At 37.0% G+C, this 26,532-nt stretch overlaps 2 protein-coding genes across 4 annotated transcripts; one reads left to right on the top strand and one right to left on the bottom strand.

Moving 5' to 3' along the window:
* Positions 1-19,080: 19,080 nt before the first annotated feature.
* Positions 19,081-24,293, top strand: LOC122090051 (peptidyl-prolyl cis-trans isomerase FKBP62-like). 3 transcript variants are annotated; one of them, XM_042659888.1, is made up of 13 exons: positions 19,081-19,552; positions 19,672-19,758; positions 20,991-21,251; positions 21,357-21,431; positions 21,521-21,601; positions 21,690-21,884; positions 21,974-22,063; positions 22,172-22,347; positions 22,482-22,604; positions 22,709-22,855; positions 22,948-23,075; positions 23,727-23,847; positions 23,962-24,293. In XM_042659888.1, exons 1-13 carry the CDS (start codon positions 19,372-19,374, stop codon positions 23,962-23,964), a joined length of 1,668 nt encoding a protein of 555 aa, XP_042515822.1. In that variant the 5' UTR covers positions 19,081-19,371; the 3' UTR covers positions 23,965-24,293. The 3 variants fall into 3 exon arrangements, with proteins under 3 accessions (XP_042515822.1, XP_042515820.1, XP_042515821.1); XM_042659886.1 differs by having other exon boundaries at positions 23,956-24,293; XM_042659887.1 differs by having other exon boundaries at positions 19,082-19,552; positions 23,959-24,293.
* Positions 24,294-25,479: 1,186 nt separating this feature from the next.
* On the bottom strand, positions 25,480-26,001 carry LOC122088681 (uncharacterized N-acetyltransferase p20-like). The gene has a single exon (XM_042657998.1). The coding sequence runs from the start codon at positions 25,999-26,001 to the stop codon at positions 25,480-25,482; it is 522 nt and encodes a 173-aa protein (XP_042513932.1).
* Between the last annotated feature and the right edge of the window lie 531 nt (positions 26,002-26,532).

The following is a 26,532-nucleotide window of genomic DNA, read 5'->3' as shown; positions in this document are numbered from 1 at the left end:
TTTTTTAATCTCAATTGTGAAACAACTCATGGTAAGAAACTAGTGGAAATAGAAGCTAACAATATCTTGGAAGGATTAAACTTGACTTCGCAATCAAGATGGAATACCTTTAAAGTATGGTTCATGGAAAAGTAGCTATTTCAATTTATTCCACACCCATGTGGCATCCAGAGGCCTTGGTACTTGTTAGTGGTGTTTTTGAATATTTATGCAAAGTATACACACACACACACACACACACACACACATATATATATATATATATATATGTACTCCTTGTCTTTGGTATACCTTTTCAAAAAAAACAAAAAGGACCATCGACATCTAAAAAAAAAAAAAACTTTCTAACTGACAAAAAAACCCCTACAAATGGAAGAGAAAAAATGACACATAATAACCCATGTGGGCATTCTTGCTATTGCTCCTCTCTCTCTCACTTTCTAACAGACGAAAAAACCCTTCCAAATGGAAGAGAAAAATGACACATAATAACCCACATGGGCATTCTTGCTATTGCTCCTCTCTCTCTCTCTCTCTCTCTCTCTCAACATGGAGGAGAAAGGGGGAAGTAAAATCCCCAATAATTCATTCTCTAACATTTCTCCTTCCCCACTCTCCATAATTCTCTCTTTCTCTCTCTCCATAATTATTCACTCCCTCCCCACTCTTCATAATTCTCTCTCTCTCTCTCTCTCTCCCCCTAAACGTGGAGGAGAAAGGAGAAGTAAAAATCCCTAATAATTAGGAATTAAGGAATCAATTCGTGGGATCATTATTGCCTTATTGGGGGATTGGGAAATAATAGGGAAATTTTATTTTAATTCTGGAAATATTATTTTAATATTCTTTTATATAAAAACTAAATATTTAAAATATAAAAGGGATAGAAGAATCCCTGCTCTAGGAGGGAAAACGATAGAAGAAGAAAGGTCTCTCTCGTGCATAGTGTTCCTAACCATCGTTTGCAACCCAAAAGCCTCCTAGAAGGTAGACCACCAAAAGACACAACACGACTATAGCCTCCAAGAAGGGAGACCACAGAACGATCCTCTCTCTCTCTCTCTCTCTCTCTCTCTCTCTCTCTCTCTCTCTCTCTCTCTCTCTCTCTCTCTCTCTCTCTCTCTCTCTCTCTCGGTCTTGCTTAGTGGTGCTGAATTGGGTTTTAGGTTGAACGAGAACTTATTTTTTTCATCTTGGTTAACTGATTGAACTGTTAATTGAGGAAACCAAATAGGTTCCATCTTGGTTAACTCTCCCTTGGCCCTTGCAGAAAAGAGATGACATGAGATGAGACAAGACAAGGCATGAGAGGCCGAAAGATCCTTTCTTCTGAAGTCAGTTTTGTTGAAGAAACCTTTCTTACATCTCTGTTTCGCATCAAGGTAAGCAACTGATGATCTACCTGAATTTATCCTTCAGTAATTTCCTATGTTTTTCTAGGTTATTGTTTTTGAGTTTGATTTATTTATATTTCCGTGGTTCTTTTCCTTTTTTATTTTTTTAATTGAAAGGTCCATGATTTGTTTTGCAAAATCTGCAAGCAGAAATTTCATTATTTTATAGATTATTCTTTTGGAGTTTGATTTCTGTAATTTCCTATTTTTTTTTTTAATTGAAATTCCATGCGTGGTGTAGACATATGAAGATGGTTTATTCATTACCTTTGCTTTCAACTTGATTTAGATGCCTTGTACTTTGCATCTCTCTTCAACAACTATTTCATTGTTGTGCTTGATAACTAAAAAGAGAATATGGTCAATTTGAAGACTTCCTATCTTAACCAATGTTGTGGTTTTTGTCACTTAAATTATACATTTTCTAATTTGAAAATATCAAAATAATCTAGATTCCATCTTCTAAGAATAGTTTCTATGAGAAGGTTTGATTCACTTTCCATCTTGTCATGGAGCATCATGCATGCGACGTATTCCAAGAGCACTTGAAAGGATAAAGATAAGAACATAAAAGAGAACTCAATCATGTCCTCAATTGCATCTCAAACATGAGCTCACAGTACTCCATCCAAAAGATTAATTCTTTATGAGTATTTTGATAACTTATTATTGGGGGAGGAAGTTTGCAAGAGTCAATCACTTTGAACAGTATGAGTTTCTACTTGGATATCAAAACTAATTAAGAACCATTTCCTCAATGAAACTTTTTAAAATGCCAAATTCTTTTGAGGTCAATCTTTTCCCTGTAATAATGATGTATGTGTAAAATTAGGAAGAAATATTTATGAGTTAAAACTTAAAGTACCTTCTAAAAGCATAAATATTAAAAATTCGTAGGTTAAAAGTACTTTCTGTCTACCAGTCCTCGAATGCCAACATGTGCATTTGCACATGCAAGTTTGCTAGTATGTGTGTGTGTATGTGTGTATATATATATATATATATATACTTATGTGGGAAGGTGTAGGGAAAAGGTTTTGAAAAATTCATTTATTATGATGCATCCATAGGAAAAATACATTATTATAGCAACAACAATTAGAACACGATTAAGATCATTTCGAACCAACCTAGGCACCGTTTGATAATGTTTCTGTACCTTTTCACGTTTCCGAAAACAAAAACAGATTTTTTGGTGTTTGATAAACGTTTTTTGCAGACATAATGCCACTAAAAAATCCAATAGTATCATCGGATGCCTAAAAGGGAGAGAGGGTTCAATTGCCTATTTTTAGGTTTAAATAGTTAAGAGATTTATCGGGCACAACAACCTTTTTTTTTTCTCTTAAATTCATTCCTAAAAATGACGAAACAAGTCCTCAAAGTCGTTTCTAGAATTGTAAATAGGCATAAATTTTGATTTATATTTCTAGAAACGGGTGAAATGAAACAACTTTATCAAACACTTTTTAGGTTGTTTTTCCATTTTTTGGAATAAAAAAAATGTAAAAACGGCAGAAACAGAATGATGTCAAACGGTGCCAATGAACACATGGGAATAAAAAAAGTCAAGCATGGACACTTTAAGGAAAGAAGAAGAGAAAAAATGCCAACTAGATTCTGATTCATATTACAAAAAGGACAATAACTATTAATTTTTCATAAAAAAAATAAAATAAAATTCTAATTTGCTTTTAATAACCAAACCCGTTATCAATACTTAAATAAAAAAAACTTTAAATCAAGAGTATAGTTTTAATTTCTAAATATATTTTCATATTCTCTTCCTTTGATTGTGATAATCACTACTCAGATTATTCATAACAAAAAAATTAGCCACCAAACGAGTAGTTACCATACTTGAACTGGATAAAGGGTAGTACCATAAGTTATTAGAATTCAACTGGGTAATAAACATTTTACAAATGGCTTTAGCAATATTCATTGGAGAACCCGAAAATATTAATCTATCATCTCAATGATTATTATGCACTAATTCATTAACAAAACAAAATCGATTAGCTAGCATGGATTGGGAAGGCTTTTTTTTTATACCAACATAGAGATGATTTGAGTTGGTAGAAACGCCATCTGATCCACAAGCTTCATTTTTAAATAATCAATGTTTAGGGTTAAAACAATAAATTCATTCACTCCAAGATGATATCAAAGCATAAGGAGATTGATTCATGGATAGGGACTCCTAAAAGAGGAATTTTTTAAAGCATTGCCAATTCTTTTTTTTTTAGAAATAAATTTATTCTTTTGAACCTGACAAACATATAGTTGTCGGGGACTCGGGATACATGATTCTATCAACCAAAGTGAAATTGGGCCAAATTGTTATATATGTCAACAAAGCCTTCTTAGATAGGGAATTTGCTATTGTGTTCAGCTCTTTCGGAACAAACTGGAAATTATAATCATGAAATATGTGGATAAACGTAAAATATCATCCACCACATATTGATATAGGGACTGAATCATATGTTCTTAAGATGTAGGACCAGATTAAGTTCATTGTAATCTGTTTCCACAATAAGACACTACATGTATTATAATATTCCACTTCAGCTATGGCTTCACCAAATACAATAGTAGAGAAAGATATGGGTTCAGATTTCACCAAAAAGATCCAGCCTGAGTCATCTCTTATCATAGACCCAAGTCCCCCCTTTTGTTGATCTTGTTTCTATGCTTCCACGCACAAAAATTTGCCCAATTGGATTGCAGTCGTTTTATTTCTTTTGCCCTCTTAGTTTAACACATTTTTTCTTTTCATTGAGGGTTAAATTTGTCATTTCACATGCATACTCGGAAATATATGCACAATGATAACTTTTAAAATGATATGACAAAATGTCATTTTTGATTAATTATTAATAGCTTCTTTTATCTGTTATTTAAATAACTTTTGAGAATAAAATAAGGGATAATCAAAAAAGATTACAAGGTCTAAATACACCTATAGAGGTGTCATTTAGATATTTTGTCACACCTCGTTCACACAAAACCGGACCGGTGACCGAGTTAACTCCTGTTAACTCAAAACCTGCCAAGATCATCATCTGATATAATAACCACAGCACAGCATACACACACACACGCACACACACACACACTAAGTCAAGCATATTTTATATTTCAGTGGAGGTCTTACATATTTATACCTGTAAATACCACAATACTCTTGATATCCAAATTATATTAGATAGTACATATATATGTGGGCCCGTGGGCGTGATATATACACAAGAATTATAATTTAAACATCCAGAGCACAAAAGGGGTAACATCATAAAATAATTTAAAAGAAGCCCGGTATGGTATTAATGTTGCTGACTCGCAACACAGCTATCGCACGGGCACTCGGCCCCGTGCCCAAGATCTTTAGGGACCCACCAGTCTTCAACTAGAAACTCCACAGTGAACCTCGGCTCTAGCTCATCAGCCGGATAACCTGCAAGATCAACCAAAAATGGTGTGCATGTGGGATGAGCTCACTAACCCAGTAAGTGAAAAGAAAGACCAAGCAAGCATACGCAATACAAATGAACCTATATGCATGCATATCATTTTATTATCTTAGTCCACCTAGACAACAATTTTAAGTTATAGGTAACATGCTACTCGCAACCACAGTGCGTGTATGCTTTGGGTATGAGCTACGAACCCCATCTTGCGATACGCCCATAGGATTGCTGGAGAAGGCCAGTCGTGGATGCAGAAAAAGTAAATTGTTGTTCCTCAGGGACATTAAAGTAAATTATTATTTCTTAGCGATATTAAAGTAAATTATTGTTTCTCAGCGACATTAAAGTAAAATGAGCTTTGCTCTGCATTAAATTAAAAGCAGTATGATTGGCCCTCTTGTTATATCACTAAAGTTATCGACAATCCTAATGATCAACCGAGCGTACTTCTAACCGCCACTATTGGTACACAACCTCGGGCTTTCCCCCCAATGATATACCTAACACCTAAACCCCTACTGGAAAGAATTGTAGCATAGGGATATATCATTCCTAACCGCATGCTCCTATGTGAGATAGTATGACTGTATAGTGCTATCGCGTTCCATTCCATGGGCCACCAATGCATTCGTGTCCAAGTTGACTACGACATCTAGTCTAGCAATGCATCATATTCAATAATGTAAAGTCATCCATCTCATATCTCAAAATAAGAATAAACATTTAACAATTAAAGATATCAGCATGTCAAATCATAAATAAATTTCATAATACACACGTCAATACATGCAATGGCACTCGTGGATGACTGATCTACACAATAATGATATGATGACATGGCTAGTCTACAACTAGAATGAAATGATAAAATGCCCTCTTCCCACTTATCTAGTTGAATACAAAGATCACCCTTGGTATGAGGAAGATCCGGCGTGCGATGATCCGAGTTTCTAGTACAACCCATCATAAAAAGAGTTGAGTTTAGTATATCTCCACTTTATGCTTATAACCAATGAGGTATCATGATCCCAATGTGTTTAGAATCACTAGGGAAGGTTACTCAATAAATTTGGACCCAATTGAGACCCGAAAAGTCAGATTGGTGGGTCAATTGATAGGATAGGCACCCACCGGTTGGGCCAAAAGCCCAACTAGGACAACGGGTACCGGATTGGTGGGTCCGACCACTTTCAGGGCACCCACCACTCAGAATCAGAATTTTGATGTTCACTTCCATTCTTCATCCCACCTTGGGAAAACCACCACAAGTCGATTCGACCGTATTTTTCACAAATCTAAGGCTCCAAATCATGATTCCAACCTAGGTCTAAGGTCAATCCAAAGTCTTAAGTGTGGATCTTACCTCTTCGATCAAGAACACCTCAAAACCCCAAATCTTCTCTTTTGCTCAAGAGATCACCAAATGCTTCACAAATCATGCAAATCTTTCTCTAAATCCTTCATTTACAACATGTAGGACCTTTATTAAACCTTAGATTCACATTCTCAAGAGATAATAACAAGATCCAAAGGATTGCTACCCAAATCGAAGAGTTTTACTTAGGGTTTCATAAAGGTTTAAGGAATATAGACTTTACTCACCTCAAATCGTAGATCTCGAGATGAGGATCGTTAATCCGGCGTTGAAATCGAAAGATTCAACCTCGGCGACCTACAACGAGCATTTTCTTCCCCATTTCTTTATTCTTCTTCCCTTCTTTCTCCTTTTCTCTCTCTTCTTCACTTTTCTCACGCATTGTATAAAACAATAAATGTGGGGAAGGAAAGGTAATAAATGCTATTTATAGTGGGGTCAAAATATCTAAAGATCAAAGTGGTAGGTCACACTAGTGGGTCCGACTCATCTATGACCACCCACCAATCAGCCAAAACTTAGCCGATTCATTGGGATTTTCGATGGGGCCAACACGCATTTCACTATTTGAAATTGATTAACACGCGTACTTAACATAAAATACGGCCACATACCTTTATTGTGCGTACATGGTTTGATGATATGTGCAAGTGCATGACTTGGGCACGCGGACTTCACTAGGCACGGACTCCAACTCATCTGGCCAACCTAAGTTCAGAATCACCCTAGCCATCATGTTCCATAGGGTACCCACCTCGGCTCACTCTGGTTCAGGTCCTACAAGATCAAACCTAACCAACCGAAAAATTAGGGTTTAGAAAGTAAGGTATCACATATTTCCCTTTGTGAAATCTTGATCTCTATACAAGGGCCAAGAGATTAAGGACTACCAATGTATTGATGCAGTACCCTTCCCCTGTAGGTGTCGTATTTCTTACCAGTACTAAGTCACACATGCCTTTTTATCTCTTTCTAGAATAATTTAAGGTCTTTTTTGCTATTTTAGTTCCTTCAATCTGAATCAAATAATCCCCTTTGTATATTAACCTTACCCCAAATCCATTGGCTTGCAGCTGACTACTATGATACAAGCGCTTTTCCAAACAAAAGGTTTAGAACATCTTGGGTTTTAGGAAGTTTATATATATATATATATATATATCCTAATGTGGAAGAAATGATACTATAAGGGGCAATAAGCCAGCCATGGATCTGATTAAGTCCCTCAAGTGTCTCAGAAGTACCAAAATAAAATAACACATCTTACTCCTAAATCCGTAACAATGGGAGTGATATCCTGTCTCAGGGAGGCAGGACTCATGGAATTATGCCTTCTTAATCTCATGAAAAAACTAGAAGTTCCTTAATTTGTAAATTGAAGACCACAAGGGCAGCCTACGTTATAAATTGTGAGATCAAAATATCAGATTGCTAATGAAATATTTCCTTCTCTATTCTTGTTTTGTTATTCATTTTAAATAGATGTGAGTATATGTACTTAAATGGTTCATCATTAAATAGATTAGGTGAGATTTATTTACTCTAGATATCCACCTTTTCACTAAGATAATTTCAATGACACTCATTTTCATATGATTGTTATGTTTGGAAAAGAATGGAAATGCCATTGCCATAATAATGAGTAATGACTTCAGCCTTATGAGACCACTACTGGAGCACATTTTGAATAGAATTAAACACATTAAACACGGGGTTGGGGTCATTTGGATATAAACAAGGAAAATATTGACTAATTAATTGAAAAGAAAGATGTAATGTACAAGCATGCTAAACGAATGATAACAATGAGAAATCTGTCGGTAGAAATCAAAATGAAATTTCTAAAATTCTGATAAAATCAGGTTAAATAGAAGTCATCATGTAAAAAAAGTTATAAGAGAATTTTTTTACAAAAAACCACTGATAAATATATTTAGCAGACCTGCAGTCCGAGATTCCATTAAAGGAAAATCTTAGATTTTGCACTAACTAGCAAGGAAATAAATCCGATAAAAACAGTAAATAAAATTGAAAAAATGTAAAAACTGTACATTAGTAAGATCATGACTTAATATACAATTTTAAATAAGGATGTTTTGAAAAATGAAATCCCAATGAGAAGTGACGTAACATGTTGCACTTCACTGCTGCCCTACTGAGGATAGCAGTGGGTTGTGTTCAGTAGAAATACAATAACTTGGTATGTAAAATGAAGGTCTGCAAAAAAAAAGGAATGGCAGAGAACTTACCCCTCTACAAATTTCATGAAGGGTGCTCTTTGGTTGGAAGAGCGTATGCTCAAGTATGATCAATGCAAGCTCAAACTAATGAGAAGTAAAACATCAGTTCCTTATGATTCCAATGTATGAATCTAGGCTGCTATGATTGAGGGTGTATGTTGTTTGTTTCTTTGGTTCATTCAAACTAAAATTATGATAAACTAACTTAAGAAATATCTGAGTTTCGTTGTTCTAACAATCACGTAGAGAAACTCCCCATAGATCAACTAAGTCGATATAGAGACCCTAAAGAACAGATTACTAGACCTGGTTGATGTCTTCTTTAGCATTCCATCCTGCTGCTGGAATTGAAAATAGCAATGGTATGAGTCCTTGCTTCCCTATCTTGGAGGAGTGATTTTGGGTGAAAAATGGGTGAAAAACGGGTGTATTTTTTTAGGGTTAGGCTTGATTAAGAGGTAGTCAGGTCCTGTCTCCGTGGAGAATAATTTAGGTTCAAAGATACTCCCTTACTTTCATTCTCTTGTTAAATAAGTACATCAGGAATTGGTTATAGTAACCCATGTTCCCATGCCCTTACAATTGTATCCCACATAAAATAACAACCACCCTAACTACTTACATAAAATAACCACCATCTTCCACATGTGATCATAACCAATCCTACTTATAAAACTAACATCCCTTATAACTACTACCCACATGTGATAATAACTAACTCACACTAACTCTACCCCATACTAACTCTCACATGCGATCATAACTAACTCCCTACTAATTACATGCAATAACCACCCTAAACATAGCACGTAACAAATCCTCCCCTCTTGGATTTGGCTTGTCCTCAAGCCTAAAAAGAAGGAAATTGTTGATGAAGCTCCTTGTGATCCTCCCATGTGGCATCGGCTGGGGAGAGTCATTGCCAATGCACTAACACCTGCTCCACTCCCTTCTGAACTCTTGTATCTAAAATGGCCTGTGGATGAACACGCATTTCATCAGCTTCTCCTACAATATTGGAAAGTTTCCCTTGAACTGGAATTCGCTGCCCAATTGTTTTCTTCAATAGGGACACGTGAAAAACTGGATGTATACGTGTGTCACTTGGTAGTTGCAGCTTATAAGCAACCTTCCCTATTCGATGGCTGATTTCGAATGGACCATAATACCTTGGTGCCAACTTCTGATTCTTCCTCAACTGCACTAAATGTTGCCTGTAGGATTGTAATTTAAGATAGACCCAGTCACCTACCAGGAATTCCTGCTCCTTATGCTTTCGATCATAAACTTGCTTCATGTGATTCTGAGTCTCAAAAAGTACAGCCCTCAATTCTTTGAACTTTTGATCCCTTGCTTGTAATTGAATGCCCATGGTCTCCACCTTGGCAATTCCTGGAACATAGGTGAGCAAGGTAGGTGGTGGTCGCCCATACACAACCTCAAAGGGGGTTGTCTTAATGGAAGAATCCCAACTTGTGTTGTAATAGTATTCTGCCCAGGGGATCCAATTACTCCATTCTTTAGGGTTGTCAATAGAGAAGCAGTGTAGGTACATCTCCAGGGCTCGATTCACCACTTTAGTCTGCCCATCTGTTTGCGGATGATAGGCTGAACTCAAGTTAAATCTAGTTCCGTTAAGATGGAATAACTCCTCCCAAAATTTACTTGTGAATGTAGGATCATGATCATAGACTATGGCGCATGGAATCCCATGGAGTTTAAAAACCTATTCAAAAAATAATTTGGCAATTCCCACAGCCATAAACGGATGAGATAAAGGGCAAAAGTGAGCATACTTGGATAAGCAATCCACGACCACAAATATAGCTAATCGTCCCTTGGAGTTAGGTAACCCTTTGATGAAATCCATTGGGATGTCTTCCCAAGTTTGTTTAGGTACGGGAAGTGGTTGAAGTAACCCTGCAGGAGTGGTTTGTTCAGCTTTATGCCTTTGACAAGTGTCACAACTGGAGATAAATTCTAAGATTGATTCCCTCATATTCGGCCAATAGAAAGTAGTCTTGAGTCGTTGAAATGTCTTGTGAAATCCTTCGTATGTACTCCCATGGAACTAACCGAGAATATCAGGGATAAGAAGGGAATCTTTAGGGAGAAAAATTCGAGATTTGTAGAAGATTATCCCTTCTTTTTCTCTCCATGGTCCCACGGCCTCTCCCTCTTGAATTCGTTTCAAGAGTTCCTTGCAGGTCGGATTCTCCATATTTTCCTCCTCAATCGTTGCCACCCAATTAGAAAGTGGGTGAGAGAGTGCGGCTAGATGAGGTGGCGGATCTCCTTCTTCTGCTCCTATTATCTCTCTCCGAGATAATGCATCTGCAATAATATTTTCTTTTGCCTTTTTGTACTCAATAAGGAAATCTTAACTCATCAATTTATATAGCCAATGTTGCTGGGCGGGAGTGGTTATTTTTTGGTTTCACAAGTATTTTAAACTCTTTTGATTCGTGCAAACCAGAAATTGCTATCCTATTAAATAAGAATGCCACTTTTGACCCGCTATAACCAGGGCTAAAATTTCTTTCTCATACATGGACAGTAACAAGTTGTTACCTTGCAGAGCTCTACTGAAGTATGCGATTGGTGGATTCTGTAACAATACCACACCAACTCCCATGCCACTTGCGTCACATTCCACAATAGACGCATTATTGAAATTAGGTAGAGCAAGAATAGGACCTTGAGTCATAACCGCCTTCAGTTTCTCAAACACCACATCAACATCCACGTTCCAATTAAATTGGTTCTTTTTCAGCATTTGTGTGAGCAGGTAGGCTATTTTACCATAATTATGAATGAATTTACGGTAATACTCCATTGAACCCAAGAACCCTCTCATCGCCTTCACGGTTTTGGGTTTTGGGTTTTGGGTTTTGGCCACGTCAGCATTGCAGTTATTTTATCTAGATCAACTACTACTCCTTCTCCTGAGATTATGTGCCCCCAAATAGTGGACCTTCCTTTGACTGAACTCACACTTCCCCTTCTTAACAAATAATTGGTTAGAGCATAATATCTTCAAGGTAAGCTCTATGTGCATTAGATGGTCTTCCCAATTCCTACTGTAAGTGACATAAAAAAAGACCAATATGAACTTACGGAGATGCTCAAGAAACAACTGATTCATCAAGGATTGGAATGTTTATGGAGCATTGGTAAGGCCGAATGACATTACCAAAAACTCATAATTTCCATGGTGACTACGAAAGGCTGCCTTCTCCATATCTTCCTCCACCACTTGACTTGATGATAATCCGATCGCAGATCCAATTTGGTGAAGAACTGAGACCCATGAAGCTCATCAATTAATTCATCAATTAATGGTATAGGAAACTTGTCCCTAACCGTCATTTTGTTGAGTGCCCTGTAGTCAATGCACATGCACCACGACCCATCATGTTTTTTTACCAGTATGACAGGAGAAGAATAGGGACTCTTGCTTGCCCATATGATCCCTGTATTGAGCATCTCATCCACTAGCTTCTCAATCTCTTTCTTTTGAAAGTGAGGGTACCGATATGCCTTAAGACATATTGGTTGACTTCCTTCTTTTAAGGGAATTCCGTGGTCTTACAATCTGGTTGGAGGCAGTCCATTAGGCTCTTCAAAGACGTCGCCATATTTGTGAAGTATACGCTGCAACTCCTACGCTGTGGGCCCCTCCTGCATGGTTGGCATGGAGTGTGTTAAGAATAGAGGTGTAGTAGGACTCCTTGCTTACTTTTCCTTGCCACACGATTTGGGTCTCCTATGGCCTTATCAGCTTTTTCCGTAACCCCCTTCAAGATGACCTCCCTATTTTCAAATTTAAATTTCATAGAGAGATTTGCAAAATCCCAAAAAATAGGGCCTAAGGTACGCAACCAATGAGCTCCTAACACCTCATCGTATCCTTCCAGAGGCAAGGAAAAAATTGGCTAGGATTGGGACTCCTTGAAGCACGGTTTTAATTCCCATACAGACTCCTAGACTTGCCAATTTCTCGCCCGAAGCCACCATCACATGGAATGGGTGTTATCAGTGACTTGAATGCGTATCCTCTTAGCCAACTTCTCACTCAAAAAATTGTGAGTGCTTCCAGAGTCAATCAGAATAGTAACTGCAACTTGGTTGATACTCCCTGTCACCCTCATTGTCTCAGGGGCCTTGCAACCAAAAATTGCATGGATCGAGATCTATGGTACTTCCTCCAACTCTGACTCTAGCTATTCTCCCTCTTCTTGAGCATCATCAATATCTTCCTCCTCATAGACTCCTTCTATCATGAACAACTTCTTACACCTGTGACCAGGTACAAATTGCTCATTGCGATTGTAACATAGTCCCTTTCTCCTCCTTTCTTGAATCTCCTTTGGTGTCAACTATTTAGTAGGCAAAACGGTCGGAGCAACCACAGATTCCTTTGAACTCATAACTGGCTTGCGCATCTCCATAGGAAAATTAACACGCCTCTATGAAAGATTACGTGACTCATAAAGCCGAGCTAGCCCTATTGCAGCTGATAAAGTATTTGGTCTTTCAACCATCACATCCGCCTTAATGCTATCCCTGAGTCCACTAACAAAATAGCTTACCTGGAAATTGGGAGGGTGATGCCCAATTTTTGAGAGTAGCTTCTCAAATTTAGCCTGGTAATCTCATACAGAACTCACCTGCTGCAATTTAGTCATCTCTACAAAAAAGTCCTGGTACTGAGAAGGGCCAAATCGTTGGTGCACCCCTTCACAGAAAGTCCTCCAGGTTATCTCCTCTGCATCTTGCTTAAAAGGCTGATACTAGAGTTGCGCTTCTCCTTCCAAATGGAATGATGCCAGTGCAACTCAATCTTCCTTAGGGGTCTGATGGAAGTCAAAGGAATGTTCTACTCTACACATCCAGGTAGTAGTGTCTTCTTCCCCATTATAACGAGAGAAATCTAACTTCACTAACTTAGGTGTGTAAGTTTGCTGAGTAGCAGTAGTTCGAGTGGGTTGAGGTGGAAGTGGAGTTTTCTACCTCTGTTTTTGTGTTGAGGCACTTGAACTCTCTCCTGCTTCCATTTCAACTCTTAATCCTTCTTCCATCCTTTCCACCCGGTCATCCATGTTCCTGCTCTGACACCAAGCTGGTATGTGTCCCTGTATCCCTATCTTGGAGGAGTGATTTTGGGTGAAAATGGGTGAAAAATGGATATAGTTTTTTAGGGTTAGGCTTGATTAGGAGGTAGCCAGGTCCTCAGTCTCCATGGAGAATAATTTAGGTTCAAAGATAGTCCCTTACTTTCATTCTCCTGTTAAATAAGTACATCAGGAATTGGTTATAGTAACCCACGTTCCCATGCCCTTATAACCATATTCCATATAAAACAACAACCACCCTAACTACTTACATAAAATAACCACCATCTCCCACATGTGATCATAACCGATCCTACATATAAAACTAACATCTTTTATAACTACTACCCACATGTGATAATAACTAACTCACTCTAACTCTACCCCATACTAACTCTCACATGCGATCATAACTAACTCCCTACTAATTACATGCAATAAACACTCTAAACATGGCACATAACAAGCAATTTCTCATTGCCTTTCAAGAATTGATTTTTCCTCTATTCTGCATAAACTGATTTTTTTTCAAGAAAACCCTGACCAAGTTGATTTTTGTTTTGGTGGTTCCTAGTGGCTGATTCCCTAGATTTTATGGATAGATGTTGTTGTTCTCTATTAGATCTCCAATATCTATGACCCTACAGACCAGGTGACATCGATTTTTTGCTCCATCATAGCCCTATATGGTTAGATATGTTTAAGCCATGGCTATTATGGAAATCAGTATGTGTATCAGTCACCCTTAGAAATGTGAAACAACAATGAGGTATGCGGATGTGTTCAAATCAAGGATGAGCTTATGTTGGCAACAATGCTACTTTAGGAGGAGATGTGGTAGGCTTGAGGGTGGTGATGATGATGATGATCTTTTACCAAAAAAAAAAAAAAAAAATGAATGATGATCCAAGTCATCTGAATCCAATTTAACTATCAGGAAATGAAGGATCATATGGAATCAACAATCTTTTTTTTAGTTATTGAATCTCTCTTTGATTGATCAATATGTGCTTTTGCTATTATGATCTTTCCATCCACAAATTTTTCTTTTTTTTAAATATTTCTACTCAAAATACAAAATTCTGTCGAGAATAAATAAATAATAAGAAAATAACTGTATGTAAATGGATAAAAAAAAATTGTGACTTCTACTGGCTGTTTAGAGCTCAATTGATCTGTTTTGCAATCTTGCTACACCTATTGGTTTGGCATTTTCATGTTTCCCAAATCCACCATTAAGGCTGTGGAAACCCTCATATGCACCTTCCTTTGGAAAGGAGTCGAATCAGTCAGATTTCTCCATCCCATCTGGTGGTTTTTTGCCTGTCTCCCTAAGATAAAAAGAGGCCTTGTTTTGCTTCAAATCCAGGATGTTATCTCAAAGGCCACCCTTAAAGTTCATTTGGAAGGTTGTCTCCAAACAAAATAACATTTGGGTCTTCTGGGTTTACTCTTTCCTTCTTTGTAATGACTCTCTTTGAACTGTGGCCCCTTGTACTAACGCTCCCTATTTCCGGTGAAACATTCTTAGTTTTCGTCCCATTGCTCTTAAAGCCATTCATTCCTTTATTTTTTATGGTCTCTTCATTTCTTTTTGGCTTGACAACTGGCACCCTTCTAGTATTCTTCTCTCTACAGTTGGTGCCAGATATGTCTAATTATTTGGGTTGGGGTAGACATATCTGTGTTACCTAGCCACTATCCTACTGCAATAATTCTTGCTAATAAGAACACTCATGTTGTGGCAGTTCCACCTAGAAGGTATTTAGTTTGGAGGAGGTAATGAGTTACTCCAAAGGTTGTTTACTCTATCCTTTAAAGGGAAACTATTCAAATCTCTGAGGAAAAGAAAGTTATGCCCAAAAGGCCAAAACATTTCAAAACATAGCATAGAATGTTTCTTGTGGCTAAATATATGCTTTCTTTATTGTCATCGCCTCCATACAGAAAGAGAAATGATCCTATATTGTCGGGCTTGATAATGAGAGACATCAAGGTGCATGGCTCAAAAAAATGAAAAATAAAAAATAAAAAATACAATCACTTAGAGTTTGTAGAATTGCAAGATATAAATTGTGTTTAAGGTTAAAATGAGTAAAAATAAATGTAATTTAAATGCTGATTCATGGTAAAATTGGCAATGGTTCAACCTTTTCAACTTCCAAACCTTGAATTTCATATAAATCTCTTTATATATATTAAGTCGTCTGGCTCCTTCTCACTGTCATTTTACGAGAATAAGACAGGTGTCCATCTATAGAGAGGAAAAATAGACCTCTTCCATTGGTTTGAGGTCAAATCCTCAGGGTATTTTTGGAAATCCACCTTTGCAATCCAATTGGCCAAATTCAATATCCAACGAAGTTAATTCCGATTCCACTTAATCGTTTCATGTAAAAAAATAATAATAATAACACTTTAACCATTATTTCATTTAATTTCTTGCACTTATTAAACAAGAATTTCGGGAAGCTTATTGTTTTGAATACATCTATAAGTTCTACTAAAAGGAAAAAAAAAAAAAAGAATATAAATGCAAGATTTTTAGCCAAAATTTTCAAATTACGAGATTTATAAAGATGTACTCCCTACCTCTTGATACCATTTTTCTGAGCAAGTGCCGGTCCTGCCCCATCCATATTAGAATCAGATCAAACTTGATCAGATTTTTAAATCGTCGAACAAGGTTCACTGGACCTCTCATTGACCCTAAGGGTGGCAAATGTTGGTTCGATACAGTTTTGATTATTTGATTTTGATTTTGATTTTTTTATTTTTATTAATAATTTTTAATATTTATTTATTTATTTACTTATTATTATTATTATTTTTTGCATATCAGATTGGATTCCAGTCAGACTGATAAGGGATGTTCTATAAAGTCAAATCGAAATAGATAGGGATTAGTCAAATTGGTTTTTGTCCCATATAGATTTCTTTTAACCATCCAATTTGATCTCAAAATTGTTTAATGTTTATATAAAAGAAAAAAATATATTGATTATATCAAAGTTTTTTTTTTTCCTTTTTAAGTTGAAAAAATTAAGAAAATTATAATATTACTCAAAAAATGAGTTTGAATTTACCTAATTACCCAACATACCTATGATGAAAAGGTAAATATAGAGAAAACCGAGATATGCAATTGGGTCTTCAAATTGTTTTACCTTGGTTTGTTTGTTGGAAGACCCAACATGGTGTTCCATCTTGGTATCTACTATGGATCCATAATGCTTTTTTTTTTTTTGGAAAGGGATTCATAATTCTTTTTTTAAAAGTAATTTGTATGTATTAAAGAAGAGAAAATGTACAGAAAAAAAAGACAAGCTTTATCTCTATCTTTGGATTGACTGAAAGAGAGGAGGAGAAGCCCCTAGGGAACAAAGCAGGACAACTCCTGCGTTACAAGAGAAACCAAGGAGAAACAAATAAACAAATTACAATCTGTAGTAAATCTTGAAAACTGAATCTCTGTCACTAAATTTTTAGCTCATCATGAAAATCGTTGAGGCTGAGTAATAGTCTCCACCTGAGATGTAGCCATAGATGCCAGGTAATTAGTAGGTTTATTAACCTCCCTCCATACATGCTTGAACTCCTTTCTGGACAAGGTATTAAAGATGTGTAAAATCTTGCTTTTGATAGCTCTAATTTCCCATGGCCCTTCAATTTCTCCATTTAGAATATCTATAGCCAATTTGGAATCTAACCGAATTTAGATCTCCATCATGTTGATATCTATGCATAAAGTAATTCCTCTAAGGATAGCAAGAAGTTCCAACAATAAAAAATTAGTCTTTTCCCCAAGACCAGTATAAGCCATAATAGAAACCTCCTTCCTGTCCCTGATTATGCCTCCATAAGAAGCTCAGACTTGTGAGAGAGACCCATCACAATGTAAAGCAACCATATTATTTGGAGGCATAAATCATGAGCAAGCTTTTGAGATCATAATCTTCCAACTCACATGAATTCCCCAATTAGACATGATAACTTGATTTCTAGGATTACATTCAGCCACAAAATTCATTCTAGAGCACTTAGTTTTGGCATCTGAGACAATTGCTTCCATAATTTGTGGTCTTGTCCTATTTTTAGATTCGAAAATCTTGAAGTTTCTTTCTTGCCATGAGTGTTGCACTATGGCAAAATGTAATCCAAAATGCTTTTGAGCTTTGAAAATAGTGGTAAACTAAAACTTAACTTCTAAGGGTGTAAATGAATATTGGAATCTTTTATTTGATAGGTGGTCATTTATCATATTTTATGACATGGAGGGAAGGTGTGAACTAGGAGGTTGAACCCAAGAGCTCCTGGTGGGATGGACTTTTAACGTTTCACACTCTACTAAATGCACAAGGCACTTGTTCATAATTCATGTTTGTTTATAAGTTGGCTTATAAAACTTTTGGAGATTCTTCTTATGAAAAAAAAGCTGAATCTCCACAACTCCCCAATATTCTCTAATGCCAATTACATAAATCTTTGTTTTGCAACTCCATGGCATCCCTCCGACATCCATTCCTCCTCATCAACATTCTTCCAACACAACGGCTCGATTTAAATCTCTCTCTCTCTCTCTCTCTCTCTCTCTCTCTCTCTCTCTCTCTCTCTCTCTCTCTCTCTCTCTCTCTCTCTCTCTCTCTCTCTCTCTCTCTCTCTCTCTCAGTGATCATTTATATATAAATTGAAAGGATTTGCGGAAAGCAAACATGCAAATCCTTGCTCCATTCTTACTAGTTTTCGTTATGCTTCATTTCTTCTTTAATTAGAATCAAAAGGGATTTAAGTAAACCAGGGTTTTACCTACCATCACTGGAAGAGATGATGATGTTATCAAGTTGCTCCACTAGCCAAAAACCAACAAGGAATGCTAGAATCCAACAATCGCTTTGCCATTTTGATCGTCAAAATCAATTAAACATTTTGTGCAGGTCGTTTGGTCTTGGTTTATTCTTCGTTGGACTTGGTTCCAAAACCCTCTCAATGGTGAAGAGTGAAGAAGACATTGAGTTAGAGTGTTTTGGTATAAAGGGTATAAATACATTTTCTTTGGTTTGACTTAACACGGCCACTTGTAGGGGGTTCAGTGTAATTGTTAATTTTATGGGGATGGTTCTATTTCTAATATAAAGATAAATTGTAGGGGAGGTAGCTGTAATTATCCCTATTATTTTTTCCTCCAATAATAATAATAATAGTGTTATATATATATATATATATATATATATGCATTGATATTTTGATAATGACATAATGGTAATTCGTTTTTTTTTTTTTTTTTTTTTTGACCTTTTTATACCTTCATTTAAAGAATTTTAAAAATTTTAAAAAATAAGATAAAGAACCATTAAAAATAATTTCGGATTTTAAGTATGCCTGTTGAAGTGTCAGTACACTCCCATTTGGATTACATTTTAACAGTCACTCCATCACTTATTTATTAATTTTTTTTTTTATCAACCAGTCCAATCTCTAGGTTGAAGGGCAAAAGAATCATGACCTTAAAACATCAAAAGATATCTCTCTGGAATCATCCAGATTTCTTCACCCTCCAAGAACTCTCTAGAATCCAACTCAGTCTCTCGTCCTGAGAAGCGAGAACCCTTTGTCTCTTAAGCCTGCTACAAGTAAAGAAGGGACATGTTACACATAACACCTGCAAACCTGTCATTTTCTTCAGTCGTTAACAACTATAAGTGCTCGCATTGCTAGACTTATCTAAATCTCCCATTTTGTTGTTGTTTCGCTTCTGTTTATATTTCTGTGAAGCCAATGGATGAGGATTTCGATATCCCACCAGCTGATGAGATGAACGATGACATGGATCTTCCGGACGAAAACCCGATTTTCAAAGTTGGAGAAGAGAAAGAAATTGGGAAGCAAGGATTGAAGAAGAAACTTGTCAAGGAAGGTGAAGGTTGGGATACACCGGAGAATGATGACGAAGTTGAAGGTATGTATTGATCTTCTTTCAGTCCTAGAATTTGGGTCTGGTTTCGAGAGGATAGCTTTGTTCATGGCCGTCTGTTAAATGGGTTTTGGTTGATGTTGCTTGGAAATGTTGATTTGCAGTTCATTATACTGGAACCTTGCTTGATGGAACCCAGTTTGATTCAAGCAGAGTTAAGGGGACGCCATTCAAATTTACGCTTGGCCAAGGTAAAATTTTTGAGATTTGTTGGTTATGATCACGAAACTAGTGTGGGTCTGCATCTCAGCACATGATACTGAATCTAACACATACTTATAGTCTACAAGTCTGGGATTTGATCCCAATCCATGCGGAACATGAGTTTTATGACTTAAGCCAGACCATATTTGGAACTATTAAGCTACCGTTAATCGTTATCTATTGTTTTTCTGGGGCGTGTGGTGGGGATGGGGGTTGGACTTTGGAATGAGCAGCTGCAGAATTTCGAATCTCTCTGATATTGTACAATCTGGCTTTTCCCTTCAGTTTCCTTATTGGACAACTGTTAAATTTTTCTTTGTAGTTGGAGAACACGAGTAACCCTATTAATAGGTTACTCCAGTCAGATTGCATGTAATGTCTTTGAGGTATACTTGTTATGGTAAAACAATTGTTATTGATTTGCTCAGTAGATAGGCTCATGAAGTTTAGGCACTTTGTGACATGCCATGCTGATTGCCTGACTCTCCATGTTACTTTGGGGTTAACTAACTTTGCCAGGACCAACTCGATTTGGCTTGATATGAATGACTAAAATTTTTTGTGGGCACAGTTGACAACTCAAAAGTTGGTATTAATGCCAATGCCTATACCCCAATTCAAGGTTGTCAAAGTGTCGCCTAGGCGTTCTGGCCACTTTATTTGATGGGCGCCTTGTTGGTGTTGCCTTAGTTTTTGACCTCCTTACTGCCTTGGTTTGCCTAGCGCTTTGACAACTATTCCAAAATTTTATATGTTGAAATGCGGATATGTTTTATGTTACTTGTTGTTTTAGTGGATTTGCTCATACTAATCCCTTGGCATCATCACTTTTCTACCTTGTCGTTCCTTTCAGCATTGACCTCTCGAAACGGTGATTTGACTTGCAGTCCAATTCCCTGGACTTGAACATTATCTTGTTGTGGTGTATGTATGTTATTTGCATATTGTTGAATAAGTCTGTTTAGAGGCTGAGCTTAGGTTTGTCAAATTGTTTTCATGAATTGAGCTTTGCCATTAACGTGGCAAGGTCGACATTAGTTACTTGCAAAAGCCACATTTAAGAATTTTAGATTAGATATAACTTCTCAGTCTGAATACTCTCTGCTTGGTTTTTCCTTTGGTGGAGTTGTTGCCCATTTGATGGCATTAATAGACTGAAAGAGGTGAACATTTATTTTCATTATTGGGAGGAGGTGATATTCCCTCTCTTGATTAACAGGTCAAGTGATCAAGGGATGGGATCAAGGAATCAAGACAATGAAGAAGGGTGAGAATGCCATCTTTACCATTCCTCCAGAGCTGGCTTATGGTGAATTAGGTTCCCCTCCAACTATTCCTCCTAATGCAACTCTACAGTTTGATGTTGAGCTGCTGTCTTGGGTTAGCGTGAAGGATATATGTAAGGATGGAAGCATTTTCAAGAAAATACTTGCTGAAGGAGAGAAATGGGAGAACCCAAGAGACCCAGATGAAGTGCTAGGTATGTGTTTTCCTTTCACCATTGTATTGCCCTTTGAATTTATGGTTGGTGAATTGTTAGTTGGATTCTGATGCAACTTTCCTCTCATTTGCCTCTTATTTGCAGTGAAGTACGAAGCACGACTTGATGATGGAACTCTGGTTTCAAAGTCTGATGGAGTGGAATTTACTGTCCGAGAAGGTCAGTTTTGAAGGCTTATTTTTGTGGTGAATGGTGACTTCACAGTAATACAGTTATTTTTTTCCCTGACACTGTCTTTGTGGAAGCAGGGTATTTCTGTCCTGCATTGTCCAAAGCTGTGAAAACAATGAAGAAGGGAGAAAAGGTGCTATTGGAAGTGAAGCCACAATGTAAGTTTTTTTCGGTTGTTACATGGTGTCTTGTTCAAGTGTCTACTCTGTTGTGAGTGTGGTTTTAAACGTATGTTGTTGGTCACAGATGCATTTGGAGAGAAGGGAAAGCTAGCCTACGGTGAAGAATATGCTGTTCCACCGAATGCCAATCTCCAGATAACTCTCGAGTTGGTAAGTTGGAAGACAGTTAAAGAAGTAACGGATGATAGGAAAGTATTGAAGAAGATCCTCAAGGAAGGAGAAGGCTATGAGCGCCCTAATGATGGGACCCTTGTCAAAGGTGAATGTGCAGGGAAATGCTTCATATAATTTTCTTGAGAGAAAAGACTGGTTTTTCTCACATTTCTGAGTCTGTTTTCCTTCTACCAGTGAAGTTGATTGGGAAATTACAAGATGGAACAGTATTTTTGAAGAAGGGCCATGATGAGGAAGAGCTTTTTGAGTTCAAAACTGATGATGGTAATTACTGTGTTGTTATATTTCCTCTTTATGCTCCTATGTTGTTAGAGTGCATTGTGCCTTTTGCCTGAAGCTTATTTTGGAGAGCTCGGCTGTTTTTTCAAACAGAACAAGTTATTGATGGGCTTGACAGAGCTGTTATGACCATGAAGAAAGGGGAGGTTGCTCTGGTGATAGTTGCACCAGAGTATGCTTTTGGGTCGACTGAATCACAACAGGGACTTGCTGTGGTTCCTCCCAACTCTACTGTGTATTATGAAGTTGAGCTTGAATCCTTTGTTAAGGTTAGAACCAGGAGCCTTTTTTCATGTAATTTTGTTCCGTACAGCACATTATTGTACCAAATGAATTGATAGTTTAAAGTTTGAATTTCATAGTAGTGGGTTGAGGAAGTAATTAACATTGTACTTGACTTCAGGAGAAGGAATCTTGGGATATGAACACCCAGGAGAAGATCGAAGCGGCTGGCAAAAAGAAGGAAGATGGAAATGCACTGTTCAAGGCGGGTAAATACGCCAGAGCCTCAAAGAAATATGAGAAGGTTAGTGTTGTGGAAGAGTGAATAAATGTTTCTTCTAGTTTGGTTCAAGTAGTGAGTGCATGAACATGTTCTTTATGGTAAAGTACTTCATTGTTGGAGTACAGGCTGCAAAGTACATTGAGTATGATAGCAGCTTTAGTGAGGAGGAGAAAAAACAAGCCAAGGCATTGAATGCAACTTGTAATCTCAACAATGCAGCTTGCAAGCTTAAGCTGAAAGATTATAAGGAAGCAGAAAAGTTATGCACTAAGGTACAGTAATCTATACTCTCTTTTTAATTAATCTTGTTTTCTAACTTCTGAAGCAACAACACCTGCCATGTGGAGGGATGCCAATTTTCCAGGTATTGGATATTGAGAGTGGAAATGTTAAGGCCCTCTACAGGCGTGCCCAAGCATATATCCAAATGGCAGATCTGGAATTGGCAGAGTTAGATATCAAAAAGGCTCTTGAAATTGATCCCAATAACAGGTATGCGTCCATGAAAGCAGATCTTATGTTGTCTTACAAGCTAAAGGTTAGATGGAAGAGGGCTTAGGTGATCCATAGTGTCAACCTTAAATATTTATTTAGGGCACCTCCTAATAGTCTCGGGACCATAGTTTTAGTGCACAGTATCAGATTGCGATTGGCCAACCCGAAAACAGATATGGTATCAGATTGTCTGTGTCGGAGAGAAATACCCATGATTTTTTTTTAAAAAGCAAGTTTTTTGACATTTTCACCCCTGGTCTGTATCGGCCAAGTATTGGTATCGCAAACATGCAAAACAGGTACGGATTGCCTCATTAGGGCAATTAGAACCATGCTGGGGACAGAGTCTAAACATGGACACATGGTGCTATCGGATCTCCATTGGTCTACTTGTTCTACTGTTGGTTTGGTTTCATATCGGTGTGGTGTATAAATTTGTGTTTCCCTGTGCTGTAGAATTGAGAATGCTGTTTGATCTCTGCTGGATTGCACAGTGTGATGCAAAAACAGAACTGGATGTATACTTGTTATAATATATCAAAAAGGAAAAAAGGGATTTCCTTGTGTTCTCTAAAATTCTTCTATATTTGCTGAACATTTCTTCATTCTGTTAGTGTTTGTGTTCTCATTGTGATATGTGTATTACAGGGATGTGAAGTTGGAGTACAAGGTTCTTAAGGAGAAGGTAAAAGAGTACAATAAGAAGGATGCCAAGTTCTATGGCAATATGTTTGCAAGGATGAGTAAGCTAGAGCAGCCCCAAGCAAATGTAAGTCGCTGAGGCTCATTCACAATTGTGAATGTAGCTTTGTTTGTGTTGTTTTCTCTGTGTGGGTTTTTAACAGCCTAACATCTTTTTCAATTTTCTTGCAAGAAGCAGCAGTGAAGCAAGAGCCCGAGGCCAGCCTAAGGCGGTGAGTGTTGACAGAAAAGCTTATAGATGTTGATGACAAACAGTTGGGGTGTGGAGGAGGGAACTCAGTGGATTTTCATAGCGCCATGGTTTTGTTTTTTCTTAACTTTTTTTGGTTTTTTGCCCCCATTTTTTTGAAATGTGAAATGTGGTTTATTGGGTTCTTGATGAATGAAAGGACTGTTTTGAGTGGAGACAAGTCTGTTGAGGATGATCCAAAGTTGACGGTTGAACTGGCAATTACTCTCTAACTGGTTGAGGATGATCCAATGTTGAAAGTTGAAGTGGCTATTACTCTCTAACTGGATTACTTCTCTTTTACTAATGTAGAAAATAACGGATATTAAATGGTCAAATTCCCATTCTTCTACTCCGGCATACCTGGTTTATTAAATGTTATTCGAAAAATATTATGGAGCCTTTGCGAAGAAAATCATTTAATAGATTGACCCGCGGATATTGCAGTGAGATTGATCTTTGATTTAGTAGGAATAAACTAGTCCAAAGATGAAAAAAATGAGTGGGGGTTAAATTGTGTATGTCATTGTTAACAGTTGAGCCCATTCTCTCAGCGACAGAACAATTCAATTACTAATTTCCTACTTTTGAAGTATATCTTTGGACTCTTGCTTCACCAGAAGTGTCCATTCTGCATCAGCCTCGTCAACTGAATTAAACAAATTTCTCTCCACATGAGTGTGCAAAAATGACCAAGAGGATCAAATGCTAGAACAGATTCTCCTTTGAAGCTTACGATCAATCAATACTAGACAAAATGAAGGTTTTTCTTTTTGGTGCCAACGATGGATATCTAGGCCCTGATTAGTCTTACGGCCGCTATATATTTGTAGTGAGATTCTCTCTCTCTATAGGCAATTTGAGAGAGATGAGTGTGTGAATGTTGTAAAATTATTCTCCACTGATAGTAAAATAGAATCTTATCTCACTGAGGATATAAGTAATCCTATTTAATCTCGTGAATTTATGTGCATTTTTTGTTTTTGTGTTTTCATTTTTTTTTTTTTTTTTGGTAGCATTTTTGAGTTGTGTTTCTTTACTATGAAGATATGAAATCTTTGATTAGCATAGGGATCGGTATTTTCAGCCTTATACAAATAATGATGACACATGAATCTAATTATAGAGTCAAATCGCCAGTTGTGAGGAGATTCTTTCTTCTCTAGGGAGAGGGTGAAGAAAAACTTAATCCACATCAAAATTTGCATGTATTTGTTCTGTTCAAGTGGGGTTGGGGTTGGAGACTTGTGAACATGTATATACAATTCAACCATAATACTTTTTATTTTTTTGGAAACCATTGTACTTATTAAGTTCAAGCTAGTGATAAACAAGGGGGGTTTATGTTTTTGACTACTCAAAAGCACTATAGAAAGGGCATATATTTTTTCCTTTGGTAACTAGAATGGGTATACATTTATTCCCTCAAACACAAATAATATAAACATTAACTTGAATGCCATCATCATATCAATTTAGAACAGTTTCAGTCACCAGAAAACTATATATCACTAAATCTCTTATCTGACCTCTATGAAAGCAGTACTTCCTCAACATACCCTCTTTAAAGAACCCAGCCTTTTCCAGGACCCTCTGTGAGGCCTTATTCTCTAAATCAGTTTTAGCTTGTAGTCTCACCACATCATGGAAATCTTTAAAGCCAGAAGCTAAGGCCATCTTCACAGCGATGGCTGCAATGCCTTGACCCCAATACTTGGTAGCTATAGCATATCCAATATCAGCTCTACACTTGTCGTCGCCAAATGATGGAGTGATTGAAATGAATCCAATCGAACGATCATCTAAGCATATGGAACGACAGCAAGGGTGGGGGATGCATATATCTTTGATAAAATTCAAAGCTTCATCCCTAGATGTGAAGACTTTCCATTTGAGAAGAAATTGAGTTACCTGATCATCACTAGCCCATTCCAAGAAATCATCAACATCTGATAGCTTAAATGTGCGAAGAGAGACTCTTGATGAATCCATCTCTGGTTGATAGTTGTATTAGGAGTGGTAATGCACATACCTACTTTGGATATTTTGTATGATGTCTACTTGGTTGAAACCTATAATAGCTACATATAGCCCCATTGACTATTTTCTTGGTGTGGAAATTGAAAGAACAAAGAAAAAGGTTCTCTGAGCAAGTGGTTTAGGATATATCATCTCTTTCTCTGCAGGATACTTCAATGCTCTTTGCCTCTTGTATACTAGTTGTCATCGTCACCATCAATATCGATATCAATATGTATCAGTTGTATCAGGCAGGATCAGATGATTTTGTTGTAAAACATATCAATACTAACATTACTTTGCTACTGTCATAACGTAAACCCGTTTGGGTTAAGATCTCGAAACTATGATCTTTCCAATACACACCTTAAAATCAAGAGAAAAAAATACTCTCTTTAAATTAATAAAATTAATAGTTCAATATTATTCAAAACTTCCACAAGTATATAAAATAATCTCATTAATCAATAACGGAAATTCCATCAAATAAAAGTTCATATCCAT

Source organism: Macadamia integrifolia, chromosome 9 (genome assembly GCF_013358625.1).
Source record: "Macadamia integrifolia cultivar HAES 741 chromosome 9, SCU_Mint_v3, whole genome shotgun sequence".
Classification (NCBI taxonomy): Eukaryota; Viridiplantae; Streptophyta; class Magnoliopsida; order Proteales; family Proteaceae; genus Macadamia; species Macadamia integrifolia.
This window is presented reverse-complemented; position numbering and strand designations above follow the sequence as displayed.